At 40.2% G+C, this 15,859-nt stretch overlaps 1 protein-coding gene across 1 annotated transcript; it reads right to left on the reverse strand.

Annotated features, from left to right (window-relative positions):
* Positions 1 to 237: 237 nt before the first annotated feature.
* Positions 238 to 11,033, reverse strand: mbtps2 (membrane-bound transcription factor peptidase, site 2). Its single transcript, XM_062985469.1, has 11 exons — positions 10,781 to 11,033; positions 9,882 to 10,030; positions 9,294 to 9,432; positions 5,320 to 5,423; positions 4,782 to 4,909; positions 4,541 to 4,659; positions 4,263 to 4,443; positions 2,554 to 2,648; positions 2,259 to 2,454; positions 1,911 to 1,986; positions 238 to 1,734 (listed from the first exon to the last, which is right to left on the reverse strand). Exons 1-11 carry the CDS (start codon positions 10,853 to 10,855, stop codon positions 1,512 to 1,514), a joined length of 1,485 nt encoding a protein of 494 aa, XP_062841539.1. The 5' UTR covers positions 10,856 to 11,033; the 3' UTR covers positions 238 to 1,511.
* Positions 11,034 to 15,859: the final 4,826 nt, after the last annotated feature.

Here is a 15,859-nt window from a genome sequence, read left to right on the forward strand (position 1 = left end):
ACCGCTAGATGGCGACAGAAATACACTTTATACTTATATATATCTGGCGACATCTGTCGGCAAAGCATGGAACTGCATGTCAATTATACACACTGTTTTTTTTTTTTTTTGCAAACGCAGCGGTGGGGCTTGAACCAGCGACCTTTCGATTGCTAGTCCAGTACCTTAACCACTAAGCTACAACTGCCCCTAAAGGAACACAAACCAAAATAATAATCATAATAATAATAAAAAGCATTTAGGCAGCAAATCACTATTTATTCACTAATTCATTGTCAGTATTTTTTTCATTCTGGTCAGAGTCACAGTGGGTCCTGTAAGATAAACACTGGGTCCGGCAATCACACAAGTACAACACTGAGGATCAAAGTGTGCTATCAGAATTTCTCCAGGACGTCCTTCGTATTCTTAGATCCGCCCCAGGGATCCAATAAGAAGTCCGACTGACACCTCAGGGGTCCTGGTAGAGGTGGGGCTTGAACCAGCTACCTTCCAATTACTAGCGTGACCTCTGCTGGCTGGTCGATGCACCCCTCACTGAGACCCCTAATAGCCCATGGGGGGCTTGTAAATTAAGCAGTGAGTTTAAAAACCATGGACTAGAACTTGACCCATCACAGGGTGATCCAATTTGTGTGAATTTTGCAAGGAAGAGTGAGCAAAGGTTGCCAGATCTCTTGAAAATTCACCATTTGCTTTGTGTGTTCCAGACTTAATACATGTACAATACATGCCCAGAAGTATTTGGACACCTGACCTTGTGCTAGATGAACCATGGGCACTGTCTTCACTCTTCTAGGAAGGCTAAACACAAGATTTTGGAACGTATCTGTAGGAATTTGTGTCGATTTTTAAGGTAAGTTCTTCAAATTCTTGTTACAACTTAATTGACTGTATATAATAACAATAATAATAATTAGAGGGGTGTCCACATACTTTTGAACATTCTACTGATCCAATTTGTGTGAATTTTGCAAGGACGAGAGATCAAAGGTTGCCAGGTAACTTTATTATTCACCGTTAGTTCGTGCGAGCCAGACTTAATATATTTACAACACAGGTCCAAAAGTATTTGGACACCTTACCATGTGCTAGGAACCATGGGCACTGTCTTCACTCTTCTGGGAAAGCGATCCACAATATTTTGGAACGTATCTGTAGGAATCTGTGTCCATAGAACTGATTTTACTGTATAGAATAATAATTAGAGAGGTGTCCACATACTTTTGAACATTCTACTGTGTAAACTGCATCTGAACAGAGTGCGATCAGTATGTGGTGTCAGGTGCATGAATGGAATGAGCTACAGCTTTAGTGAATTCGATGTGTGCGCAGACGGCGGCTGCGTTACGCCGCGCTTTGCGTTGCGCCCTGCCAGAACACCGCCGGTGTCATCTCGCCCTGGGCGTCTCCTTTCTCTAACAGTGATGCATTCTGGGAATCTCTCCACCTGTATGAAGAGAACTCCCCCGCCCTCCGAATCTCCCACCGGAGGCGGGGGCGAGTGTCCGTTATCTCGCTGTGACCATCCATAAGCCTAGAGCCACGTTGGCGGCCAGTAGGGCGCTGCCCCCCAGCAGGATGAAGAAGCCCAGCAGTTCACGGCTGCTCTTTTCAGGGAGCAGCGAGCTCAGCGTGGCCTCGAGAAAGGAGTTCAGCATCCACTGACCGTCCAGAGCGAAGCAGGGGACGGCGTTGACCACCGCCAGGGCGCCCGATAACGACACCAGATACCTTAGAGGGCGAGAGTTAAGGAGGGAAGATCACACAACAGAATGATTCCAGATACGTTATTGGCTTTAGGACTCCATAGAACCACAGCGAGAGCCATACAGAACTAGAGGAAACAGCCAGCTGATATTTCGCCAGTGGCTTAGACGTATCTAGACCAAGCTACTTGAAAAGGATACTTGCAAAGAGTCTCCAGGATCACCGGCAGGTCCAGGTGGAGGAAGCCGAGACGCGGCACGAAGTTGGTCAGACTCACTGCAGAAAAAAACCACATCCATTTAACTTTAAACTGATGTAAAGGATTATAAAATGTGCATGTAGGAATTTGTGCCCATACACACACACACACACACACACGTACAGCGTCCACACAAGCAGCCATGCAACCCATCGGAAAAATCCAATTACTGACCAGATTTCCTATGATCAGATTACTTAAGTGCATGTAAAAGCAGGGATCAGATTACCGGCCAAATCCGATTTCTGCAGCTATCATACCGTCCAATCAAACACGCCCATGGTCTGACCTGAGTACTGCAGGTGAGAGCAGTATCCCACGAACAGCATGTCGGCCTGGGGCGGGTGCTTGACCCGGATCAGGCGCGTCTGGTTCTCCAGCGAGGGGATCACGCACACGCTGGGGGTGAACTCGGCCCCGCAGTCCGAGTCGGTGAGGCACGTGCGGCTGGCCTGGATGGTCTTACGAGCTGGTAGGCACGCAAACTGGAACAGACAGAGAGAGAGAGAGAGGCGGCTGAGCAGGAGGAACGGAAAGTGAAGGCGCGGCCCAGCGGGTCAGATTGGGAACATGTGGTGACTGACCAGTTTGGCGTTGAGGTTTTTGGTGTATGAGAAGCAGAGGTCAGTCAGGCTGTTGTTGCTGCAGCATTCCATCGTGCCGTCCAGGCGCTTGTATGCTGCGAAGGGAGGAGACAGGGCGGCACATTAATGGGGTTTCCATTTCTGGTGTTCTGGTGAAGGTGCCAATACATTGCATGACAATAAAAATAATATTAATAATAATGACAATAATTATGATAATAATAATATTAATAATAATAATGACAATAATAATAATAATATTCATAATAATAATATTAATTATAATAATAATAATGACAATAATAATGACAATAATAATAATATTAATAATAATAATGACAATAATAATATTAATAATAATAATGATAATAATAATAATATTAATAATAATAATGACAATAATAATAATAATGATAATAATGACAATAATTAATAATATTAATAATAATAATGATAATAATAATAATCTTAATAATAATGACAACAAAAATAATATTAATAATAATGACAATAATTATGATAATAATAATATTAATAATAATAATGACAATAATAATAATACTAATAATAATAATTACAATAATAATAATGATAATAATAATATTGACAATAATAATAATAATAATGACAATATTAATAATAATAATAATAATAATAATAATGATAATAATGATAATAATTATTAATAATAATAATAATGATATTAAAAATAATCACAATATTATTACACTTAACTGTCTTATTTATTTACATATTTAGTTAATTATTATTTCGATTATTAATTATTGGTACTATTATTATTTTTTGGTTTACTATTAATATTAACCTGGTTTCTCTATTAATTTGCATTAATTTAGTTATTACTTTATGGTGGTTATTATGAATTTAAAAATAATAATAATAATAATAAAACAAATGCAACCTTTTATTGTATTTATTTATTATTATTGTTGTTGTTGGTATTATTAAAATTTTATTACTGAAAAATAAGAATGCTCTATTTTATATTGTTATTATATTAATAATATTAACAATAGTCACAGTATTAACACACTTAACTGTAATTTTATTTAATTACATATTTAGCTAATTGTTATTATGATTATTCGTTACTGTTACTACTATTATTATTTGGTTTACTATTATTTATTTTATTATGTTTACTATTATTATTAACCTGGTTTCTGTATTAAATTACATTAATTTAATTATTATTATTTTTTAGTGTTAGGGTGGTTATTATGAAATTATTATAATTTAAAATATAATAATTTCATTACTGTTATTATTTAATTGTTATTACTATTGTTAGTATTTTTGTTACTGAAACATAATAATACCCCATATTTCATATTGTAATTTTATTAATAATATTAGCAATAATCACAGTATTAATACACTTGTCTATGTCTTTTATTTAATTACATATTTAGGTACTTTAATTATTATTATGTTTATTAATTACTGGTATTATTATTATTATTATTTGGTTTACTTATAATGTTTACTTTTATTATTTATTGGTTTATTATTATTATTATTATTATTAACCTGATTTATCTATTAAATTGCATTAATTTAATTATTATAATTTAATTATTATTATTTTTAGTATTATGGTGGTTATTATGAAATCATTATACTTTGTTATATTTAAATAAAAATATTAGTCATTTTAATAATGTCCCTTATTTTATTCTGTTTGTTACCTCTGCCCGCTGCTCGGTTGAGCTGCAGGGTGGCCTCATGGACACAGTACCCTCTCTGTGGCTGATGGGCAATTTGCTGGATGCAAGAGTGCCAGTCGTCCACCCCTCTGACAGCACAATCTTCTAAACTAGTCACCAGATCTTCCACAAACAGGCCGCGAGGTCCACTCGACGGAGAACCCTAAAGCATGGGAGAGACAGAGCAGGGTGAAGTGATAAGGACTGTTCGATTAAAATGGCATAAACGTTGATAACAGATGCCTCAAAATCCTACTGACCTCCATCACCTCTGTGACGAGGGCTCCTGCTCCGGTGTAGTAGACGGGGAAGAGGAGGAAGGGCAGCAGGAGGAGGAAGCACACAGCGACTACACACAGCATGAAGTTGTGCCAAACTCCTACACATTAAATCATAAAGCAACAGGACATCGTGAGTTTGATGACAACAAGAGATTTGGCTCCATCTAGTGGCAGTTCCGATAAAAAACAGAACACACAGCGTCCGTGTGCAGATACACACCAGCACAGAAGATGCGCAGCTGCTGTACAGGTGAGATAAGGTTCAGGTGAGTGGTGAACAGATCCACGAAGGCACCGGGGTAGATCACGAACATGAACATGCCAAATCCATTCAGCCTTACTTGCTCCCTGCAAACAGCACAGAACGGACACAATGCTTTCTCAAATGCCATCGGTTTCCCTCCCTCTACTGCTGCTCACCTCAGATCCTGACCGATGAGAGGTGTGACTAACACGCCCCCTCCGATACATGTGCAGTACAGACCGCTACTTTTCACCTGCATGAGTTGGGTTCATATGGGGATCTGTATCGTGCACTTAGAGTCACGCACTGATCCCCATGATTCCCCGTGTCTTTGCGGGTGCAATCAATCAGCCAGCAGATTGTCCACATTATTGTAATTATTGTTTGTATATGGGCGCCCGGCTGGTCGATAGCAGAGCTAAGACTCACATCATAGAATTTATATACCATCAAATTAACCAAATAGAATCCAGGATACCCCCCACACACACACACACACACACCAGGCTCTTACCTCAGTGCTGCTACGCCATGGCCGAACTCGTGTATGAGCCCACTGACGAGTATAGCCACGAAGAAGTAGGCCAACTGGCTGACTGGCAGGTTCACACCCGGTACCTGGCGGGATCGACACAAATCTCTTGTTCATATAGGAATTTTACATACATACATACACACACACACACACACACACACACACACACACACACACACACACACACACACATACAGTGTATCACAAAAGTGAGTACACCCCTCACATTTCTGCAAATATTTCATTATATCTTTTCATGGGAGAACACTATAGACATGAAACTTGGATATAACTTAGAGTAGTCAGTGTACAGCTTGTATAGCAGTGTAGATTTACTGTCTTCTGAAAATAACTCAACACACAGCCATTAATGTCTAAATAGCTGGCAACATAAGTGAGTACACCCCACAGTGAACATGTCCAAATTGTGCCCAAATGTGTCGTTGTCCCTCCCTGGTGTCATGTGTCAAGGTCCCAGGTGTGAATGGGGAGCAGGGCTGTTAAATTTGGTGTTTTGGGTACAATTCTCTCATACTGGCCACTGGATATTCAACATGGCACCTCATGGCAAAGAACTCTCTGAGGATGTGAGAAATAGAATTGTTGCTCTCCACAAAGATGGCCTGGGCTATAAGAAGATTGCTAACACCCTGAAACTGAGCTACAGCATGGTGGCCAAGGTCATACAGCGGTTTTCCAGGACAGGTTCCACTCGGAACAGGCTTCGCCAGGGTCGACCAAAGAAGTTGAGTCCACGTGTTCGGCGTCATATCCAGAGGTTGGCTTTAAAAAATAGACACATGAGTGCTGCCAGCATTGCTGCAGAGGTTGACGACGTGGGAGGTCAGCCTGTCAGTGCTCAGACCATACGCCGCACACTGCTTTAACTCGGTCTGCATGGTCGTCATCCCAGAAGGAAGCTGACGCACAAGAAAGCCCGCAAACAGTTTGCTGAAGACAAGCAGTCCAAGAACATGGATTACTGGAATGCCCTGTGGTCTGACGAGACCAAGATAAACTTGTTTGGCTCAGATGGTGTCCAGCATGTGTGGCGGCGCCCTGGTGAGAAGTACCAAGACAACTGTATCTTGCCTACAGTCAAGCATGGTGGTGGTAGCATCATGGTCTTGGGCTGCATGAGTGTTGCTGGCACTGGGGAGCTGCAGTTCATTGAGGGAAACATGAATTCCAACATGTACTGTGACATTCTGAAACAGAGCATGATCCCCTCCCTTCGAAAACTGGGCCTCATGGCAGTTTTCCAACAGGATAACGACCCCAAACACAACCTCCAAGATGACAACTGCCTTGCTGAGGAAGCTGAAGGTAAAGGTGATGGACTAAACCCAATTGAGCACCTGTGGTGCATCCTCAAGTGGAAGGTGGAGGAGTTCAAGGTGTCTAACATCCACCAGCTCCGTGATGTCATCATGGAGGAGTGGAAGAGGATTCCAGTAGCAACCTGTGCAGCTCTGGTGAATTCCATGCCCAGGAGGGTTAAGGCAGTGCTGGATAATAATGGTGGTCACACAAAATATTGACACTTTGGGCACAATTTGGACATGTTCACTGTGGGGTGTACTCACTTATGTTGCCAGCCATTTAGACAGTAAATCTACACTGCTATACAAGTTGTACACTGACTACTCTAAGTTATATCCAAGTTTTATGTCTATAGTGTTGTCCCATGAAAAGATATAATGAAATATTTGCAGAAATGTGAGGGGTGTACTCACTTTTGTGATACACTGTACATACATACATACACACACACATACATACATACATACATACAGTGTATCACAAAAGTGAGTACACCCCTCACATTTCTGCAGATATTTAAGTATATCTTTTCATGGGACAACACTGACAAAATGACACTTTGACACAATGAAAAGTAGTCTGTGTGCAGCTTATATAAAAGTGTAAATTTACTCTTCCCTCAAAATAACTCAATATACAGCCATTAATGTCTAAACCACCGGCAACAAAAGTGAGTACACCCCTAAGAGACTACACCCCTAAATGTCCAAATTGAGCACTGCTTGTCATTTTCCCTCCAAAATGTCATGTGATTTGTTAGTGTTACTAGGTCTCAGGTGTGCATAGGGAGCAGGTGTGTTCAATTTAGTAGTACAGCTCTCACACTCTCTCATACTGGTCACTGAAAGTTCCAACATGGCACCTCATGGCAAAGAACTCTCTGAGGATCTTAAAAGACGAATTGTTGCGCTACATGAAGATGGCCAAGGCTACAAGAAGATTGCCAACACCCTGAAACTGAGCTGCAGCACAGTGGCCAAGATCATCCAGCGTTTTAAAAGAGCAGGGTCCACTCAGAACAGACCTCGCGTTGGTCGTCCAAAGAAGCTGAGTGCACGTGCTCAGCGTCACATCCAACTGCTGTCTTTGAAAGATAGGCGCAGGAGTGCTGTCAGCATTGCTGCAGAGATTGAAAAGGTGGGGGGTCAGCCTGTCAGTGCTCAGACCATACGCCGCACACTACATCAAATTGGTCTGCATGGCTGTCACCCCAGAAGGAAGCCTCTTCTGAAGTCTCTACACAAGAAAGCCTGCAAACAGTTTGCTGAAGACATGTCAACAAAGGACATGGATTACTGGAACCATGTCCTATGGTCTGATGAGACCAAGATTAATTTGTTTGGTTCAGATGGTCTCAAGCATGTGTGGCGGCAATCAGGTGAGGAGTACAAAGATAAGTGCGTCATGCCTACAGTCAAGCATGGTGGTGGGAATGCCATGGTCTGGGGCTGCATGAGTGCAGCAGGTGTTGGGGAGTTACATTTCATTGAGGGACACATGAACTCCAATATGTACTGTGAAATACTGAAGCAGAGCATGATCCCCTCCCTCCGGAAACTGGGTCGCAGGGCAGTGTTCCAGCATGATAATGACCCCAAACACACCTCTAAGACGACCACTGCTTTACTGAAGAGGCTGAGGGTAAAGGTGATGGACTGGCCAAGCATGTCTCCAGACCTAAACCCAATAGAACATCTTTGGGGCATCCTCAAGCGGAAGGTGGAGGAGCGCAAAGTCTCGAATATCCGCCAGCTCCGTGATGTCGTCATGGAGGAGTGGAAAAGCATTCCAGTGGCAACCTGTGAAGCTCTGGTAAACTCCATGCCCAGGAGAGTTAAGGCAGTTCTGGGAAATAATGGTGGCCACACAAAATATTGACACTTCAGGAACTTTCACTAAGGGGTGTACTCACTTTTGTTGCCGGTGGTTTAGACATTAATGGCTGTATATTGAGTTATTTTGAGGGAAGAATAAATTTACACTGTTATATAAGCTGCACACAGACTACTTTTCATTGTGTCAAAGTGTCATTTTGTCAGTGTTGTCCCATGAAAAGATATACTTAAATATCTGCAGAAATGTGAGGGGTGTACTCACTTTTGTGATACACTGTACATACAGGGCATCTACACAAACATGATTGGCTATGTCTGAGGGGCAAATGGCCAAGTCCAACAATGGATTGACGCCCAGTCCAGGGTAGTCCTAGTAAGACAGGACTGTCCGAGTCGTATGGCTTTATATGAACCAAGCCATTGTGGGGACACAAAATAGGATAAATAGGGGGTTTGTGGGGGCAGCCATTCTTGTGTACTTACCTTCCTCCATCGCATCCCAGAGAGGTGGAGGTCGGAGTCAAATAAAAGATTCGAGGAAAGAAACAGGATGCACCCAGTGTGTGATAAGAGATGCTCAATTTAGGTTCAACAAAAGCTTATTTGCATATGGCCGAAGTCCAGCCGAGTAAACCAGATAAGGCTGACACACCCTGCTAACCTGAGGCTTGTTGAAAGAGAACATGTAGTGGACAGAAAGCCATGTGCGAATTCAAATGTGTCTGTTCTGTACATGCAAACTAAACCCTATACAACGATACCAGTAAGAAAAAGTGGTTCTGGTTCTGTACTCACCACAACCTGCAGGACCTGCTCATGGGAACCCTCGGGCATTTCAGACATCATCTGAGCCAGAGTCTGCAGCAGAGTTCGACCCAGGAGCACTACAGAACCGAACATGGCAACCACGCCGAACACCATCCCAGCGCTGAACCTGCAACACACGTATAGTGTAGCGTTCAAGTGCCTCATGTTTACTGATTAATTTGAACCATGAGGCGATCCTAGCAATCGGTTAGTCAAAACGTCCTAAGGGAAGTATCCCATGTGCACCATGGTAGTGTGTGCAACCAGTGTGTATTATGGTGATTTGCATGGTCTAATATGGGTGTATTATCATAGTGTCTGGTGCTTTTATGAGTGTGTGCAGCTAGAAAGTGTGTATTATAGTGATATGAGTAATGTGTGGTGCCTTTACCATGTGCACCATGGTAGTGTGTGCAACCAGTGTGTATTATGGTGATTTGCATGGTCTAGTTTGGACGTATCACAGTAGTGTGTGGTGCTTTTATGACTTTACAGCCAGCCTGCATTATAATAATATGCACAGTGCTGGTACGAGCGCATCACGGTTGTGTGTGTTGCTGGTATAAAAGCACCTACCATATATACAGAAAGTGGGGGTTGAGATGGGCGCATCTGGCAAACAATGGATTAAACATGTTGGTGTGCCAGCGAATGTGAAACGGGGACAGAGTCAAGCCAGTTGAAGAGAGCCACGATTCATAGCGGATCTTCATATAGCTGGACGACTGCAACATAAAACACACAGAATATTATGATTATTATATTGGTCCGCATACCAAGTGGCACAGTTTTTACACCGGATGCCCTTCCTGACGCAACCCTCCTATATCTATCAGGGCTTGGGACCGGCACTAAGGGTGCACTGACAAGTGTGCTTCCATAAGGCTAGCTCATCATTACGCCATTGTGGCCATGCAGACGCCCAACCGGCTGATAGTCAAGCTGCCGTTCGAACCCTGAATCCACAGATCTCAGCAGTAGTGGGATGGCATACTTTACAACTGTGCCACCTGAGAGCCTAGCTAATGTCTGAGCAGATATTTAACACTATATATGGGCTAAAGCTTATGTACACCTGGCATTAATATAAAGATTCTGCAATAACAGTCTTCACTCTTTTGGTAAAGCCTTACTATATAGACAAAAGTATTGGGACGTTCCTACCAGACAATGGGGTGTAAACTTTTGACGTTTATTTTGGATAATGGTTTTTAGTTTTAGTTTGGATTTAGCTGTAGCATATTATTGTACTTATTATTTAAGAAAATGTTTGTATTGTGTGCTTTCATTAACCATTACTGTCATTAGTATGTTATTTAACCCGTTAGCTCTAAAGCTAATAATAACACATACTGATTACATTCCATGCGCTCTATACATGCGCCCTACATAGGGTACAAACAACTGGCCTTTGTGCACTCTGTAGTGCACTATTGTATTAATATTAAGCAATTTGGGACTCAATCATGTTTTACCCTTAAAAACGTGTCCATAAGATAAACGACGCACCACCCGCCCATCACACACACCACCACCGATACTGGGATCATCCTTCAGTTTACGCGCTCCGCCAGTCAGACTTAAATTCACGCGTTGTCCCAGAAAACACATTCATACATTCATCCATCCGATTCCAACCATAAACACTAACTACACACGCTGCTTCCGTATTTACGTAAATGCGTAGACAACGCTGTGAGTCTGACGCAGTGCGCAAGTTCAACCCGGCCTCGTATCCTAATCCACACCGTACATTATACGTAGTGCACTATATAGTGCGCTTTGTTTTGTTAGTCAAAACTCATCGTACTGCGTAGCACTTTTGATACACTCTTAAGCTTTTACAACTCACTGCAACGTGTTGCTTCAAGCCACTAAATAGGAAGTTCAGCGAACCTTAAGTGTATATGTCATTAGTTGTAGTGTATAGGGCGTAGGACGCTATTTTGGACGCAACCCAACGTCCGGCGATTCAGCTCCTACTTGCGACCGAGCGACTCTAAGCGGAATCGGTTCATGATGAATCAGAACCGTTTTAATTCATTTTAATTGTAATTTCGGATTCGGTTACTTTCAAATGACTCTTTTGAATTTTTAAATAATTAATGTATGAGTCAAGTTCATTTCGAATTACTCATCATTAAATAGAGAGTGCAGCGCACACATGATACATTTTTATTTTTATTATTTGTAGTGTGTATGGTGTAGAACACGATTTAGGCAAAACCCAGAGATTCAGTTAACCTAAAAACGATTCATGAATCACCAAATCATATTACATTAAAATGAATTGTACTACAAGAGCCAAGTTATTTGCAAATGACTCCCGACTCACTGTCCTACCCAACTGACTACAATAGGTTTTACTTTGAATCAGTACATAAGTAATGCATGACTGTTCTATCCCTGTTCTATTCACTTTCTCTGTTGCGGGCTGCGATTGTTTTTGTGTCTTTTATTTGTGTCTTTGTTTCCGTTTTGGCCACAGAGACCACAAGAGTTCTTCCACATCAATCTCACCAAGCCTCGTCTTTGTGGCCTTTCCTTGTGCATATATTTTATATAATTAACTGTTAACTTATTACCAATGGATGTCTACGTAGTATACACGCCTTATACAACTGTCTTTAAACTTCGGACTTGATAATCTAATTAAATACAATATACCAATGATGAGTTTGGGCAGTAGTGTCATCTAGTGCTTTTGACTGTAACATTTTGTTCTTTTTACCATCTTATTTGCATATGTAAAAACTTTCTGGGGAAAGTGTAGAGAGGACGCTTTTAGTGTGATGTAATATTTAAGTAAATGGAGGTGAGATGATTTGCAAATGTCATGAAAAGTCACCTGGGAAAGGTGAATGTTGGTAGACATTATAGAGAGCGGATTAGTGATGACATAAAAATGTTGGGATTGTTAATCCCAGTGAAAAGGTTGTATAAAATACAGTGGACCCTTGACTTACGAATTTAATTGGTTCCGAAGGGTTGTTCTTAAGTCAAAATGTTTGTTAGTTAAAGCTATTTTTCCCATAAGAAATAATGTAAACAGAATTAATCTGTGCCAGACCTCCCAAACCACCCCCTTACCTAACCTTTCTAATGTCTTACATGCTCTTTTTTGTTATAAATACAAGTATATTTTCCCTTAAATCTTAAATTATAGAATAGACATTACTGTAATAAGCAATAATAAACAACAATACGCAGTAGTACTGTACATAACACACATCACATTTCAGTACAGTATGTGTGCTGTACCTTACACCATAATACATTTCTGTCTTTTTATATAAAATGTATCTACCAGAAACAACAACAACTCTCATATTTCTCTATTATTTCCTTCTTTATTTCAATAATGTTGTATTTTGTAGGTGTAATTGCATGAAAGAAAGAATACTTTACTCAGCGATTTCCTTCTTCTCTCTCACTCACTGTCCCCTCTGTCTGATACACAGTGACAGCTACTGGCAGGAGTAATTATACAACAACAAATGTAATAGATTTTTACATTTTCTCAGCACTGCGCTTCCTCTGCACATTCTTTGGGGACATTTTAATATACAGTAGAATTTTACAAAATATAAAGAAAACACCAGAAAAACACCGTCTGCTGTTCGAATGTTTGCTCACTGTATATATATATAGAGAGAGAGATGGTCGGAGTCAACTTGTTCGTGATGTCACATGTTTCGTGAATTTCTGTTCGTACGTTAAGTTGAAAAAGATCGCTTGTAACCCGAAATGTTTGTATGGTAAACCATTTGTAACTCAAGGGTCCACTGTACGGACCAATGACTGGCACGAGTCCTGTCCTCAACCCCACTGAACAGCTTTGAAATAAACTGGAACATCAGTTGGGGTTTTTATGCCCAGCCATAGTAATGCTCTTTTTCACAAACACACAAGAGTGGCTGTTGTTATAGCTGGAAAGATCACATAGAGGTCACTATTTTATTTCAAATTTGGTTTTGAAACGTGATCGAGCCAAATAGTAGCCATATAGTGTTGTATTGTATACATGGACGGGGCATTTTAATCATTTTTAATCATTTTTTAATCACTGGCAACTTGCCCGGGATGCTTCCAAACTTTGGCCCAGTAAATCAGACCCATAGAAATAAAAAATGGTGGTAAAACAGACAATTAATGAAGGAATGAATGAATATGCTCTCAGTCCTTCTTGATGTAGAGGAACTCTGATGGTCTGCACAGAGCCCTCACCCCAACCCCATGATACTTCTTTGGATTGAATACTCTCTAGGCACTCCATAATATAGATATCTAGCAAGCTTAAGCTCAGATGTTCACATACTTTTGGTCATGTAGTGTAACTAGGGCTAGCTTGACTGGTTGGGGAAAGAATACAATATGCAACAAACACAGTTCTGGGGGGGGGGCATCAAAGCAAGGAACAGCACCTCAACCCAACCAACTTTTGAAAAGGGACGTTATGCCATCTTTGGAGCGATCTGCTGTGCCAGGGCACAAAAGCGCTGCAACACTGGGTGAGTTCCCAGAAACAAATGAATCTACTGGAAGTGGACCCCTGTAGAAAACAGTAACAGACCAAACACCCCAGTATCAAGGTTTCAGAGAACAGCAGGTTCGCCAACAAAGGAGCTGGCAAGTCCTTTGTCCAAGCACACATAGTCCTGACAGATGTATGTCCATTGGGGGTGTGCTAAAATGAACAGGCAATGGTTACCTGACAGCTGGAACATCTGACCTTCCATGGACTTGGTGGCCTTACATACAGTATGATGCCACCATTTCATTCACACAGAGGGCCTAGACTTAGGACTACTCTGGTGGTTCTTTACATGTACCACACCAAGGATATTCCTGGTGGCCCACTCACACACAGCCTGAAAACAAGACGTGCTGATTGGCCGGAGAGCGGGAACATGGAGCGGCGGGTGGCTCTTTGTGGCCGCCGCAGAGCACCCAGTGAAGGAGGAAGTCTAGCCTGCAGAGCTCAGGTGTGGATTTGCATAGCGCTCCTGTCTCCATGTGCTTTTACTCTTAGCACTCTGTAGTCGTGGAGCTCATCCAAAGAGAGTAGCGCCGCGGAGTCGTCCTGCAACCTCCTCTGTTAGGTAAGATCCACCAAGACGGGTTTATTTCTAAACGAGAAAGTAGATGGTGTGGGTAAGGTATAGATGTTCCTGGAGGTCCTGGAGAGCCACCGTTTTTGGAATATATATTTGAAATATACTTATATAAACATTAGCTTTTGGTAAAAGATAGATACAGTATGCTTGAAATGGGTTATATGGCAAAAATATATACAATTTTTATATTAGCAAGATGTTATTTTTATATATTTAATATTTATGACACTATATGCAAATACAACATGTGCACATACATTTCCATAAAGTACCTGTCAAACCATGGAGCTGCGCTAAATAAATAAATAAAAAATAAAAATTAACCCAGGCTGCTTCTCATAACAATAACACTGTAATAAAGTATAGTATAGCCCAGTATAGTATAGTAAAATATGATGCAGTCAAGTATTACATTATAGCTTTATAGTTATATCAAGTTTATTATTATTACTATTATAATACACTTTTACTTTAACTATAAGTATAGCACAGTGTATTATAGTGTACTTAATAGGGTGTAGTATACAACTATACTGTCTTACTATACTGTACTATTTAACAGTACCAAACTACACAATGTTAGCATTGTGATACTACCTGGTCTTTAGTATCTTATAGTAAAATAGTGTGTTATACTATTCTGTAAGGTACAATTGCACCATATAATATGGAATAATATACAACTATACTGTCTTGTACTATACTATATACCATACTACAACATCGTATTAAACTACACAATTTAAGTATTTTATTGTATTAAGGTACAATGGTACACTATAATAGTGTATAGTGTACAACTATACTGTCTTGTACTATACTATAATACACGTAGTATAACATACTACAACATAGTAATAAACTGCACAATATCAGTATTGTGATACTGCCTGATCATAAGTATCTTATATTAAAATAATTTATATATACTTTTTTATAGAACATTACAATAGTACAGAATAATAGTGTATAGTTTACAACTATACTGTCGTATGTATTATATTATATGTGTTATGTATTATAGTATATTACAGGAACATTGTAACAAAATACACAATTTTAGCATTGTTATACTACCTGGCCCTAGGTATATTATAGTAAATTAGTTTGTTATACTATTCTATAGTATATATATCCTATCTATCCTACAATAGTCCTACAACTATACTGTCTTTTGTACTATACTATAATATATGTAGTATAACAAACTACACAATTTTAATAGTGTTACTGCCTGTTAATAAGTATTCTATCTTATTCCTCATTATATAAGGTGTAATAGTACAGTATAATAGTGTATAGTGTACAACTACACTGTCTTATGTACTATACTATGATATGCGTTGTATAACATACTAGAACATTGTAACTAATACACAATTTGATAACTGTCATTCTACCTGGTCTAATAGAGTATAGTGTACAACTATACTGTCT

The sequence above is a fragment of the Trichomycterus rosablanca genome, chromosome 23 (genome assembly GCF_030014385.1).
Source record: "Trichomycterus rosablanca isolate fTriRos1 chromosome 23, fTriRos1.hap1, whole genome shotgun sequence".
Lineage (NCBI taxonomy): Eukaryota > Metazoa > Chordata > Actinopteri > Siluriformes > Trichomycteridae > Trichomycterus > Trichomycterus rosablanca.

Coding starts and splice junctions, on each gene's coding strand:
- mbtps2 (XM_062985469.1), bottom strand. CDS start 10,855: ATGATCCCAGTATCGGTGGTGGTGTGTGTGATGGGCGGGTGGTGCGTC. Junction 4,910..5,319: donor CATGGCGTAGCAGCACTGAG/GTAAGAGCCTGG, acceptor TGCTGTTTGCAG/GGAGCAAGTAAGGCTGAATG. Junction 1,987..2,258: donor CTCTCACCTGCAGTACTCAG/GTCAGACCATGG, acceptor TTTTTTCTGCAG/TGAGTCTGACCAACTTCGTG.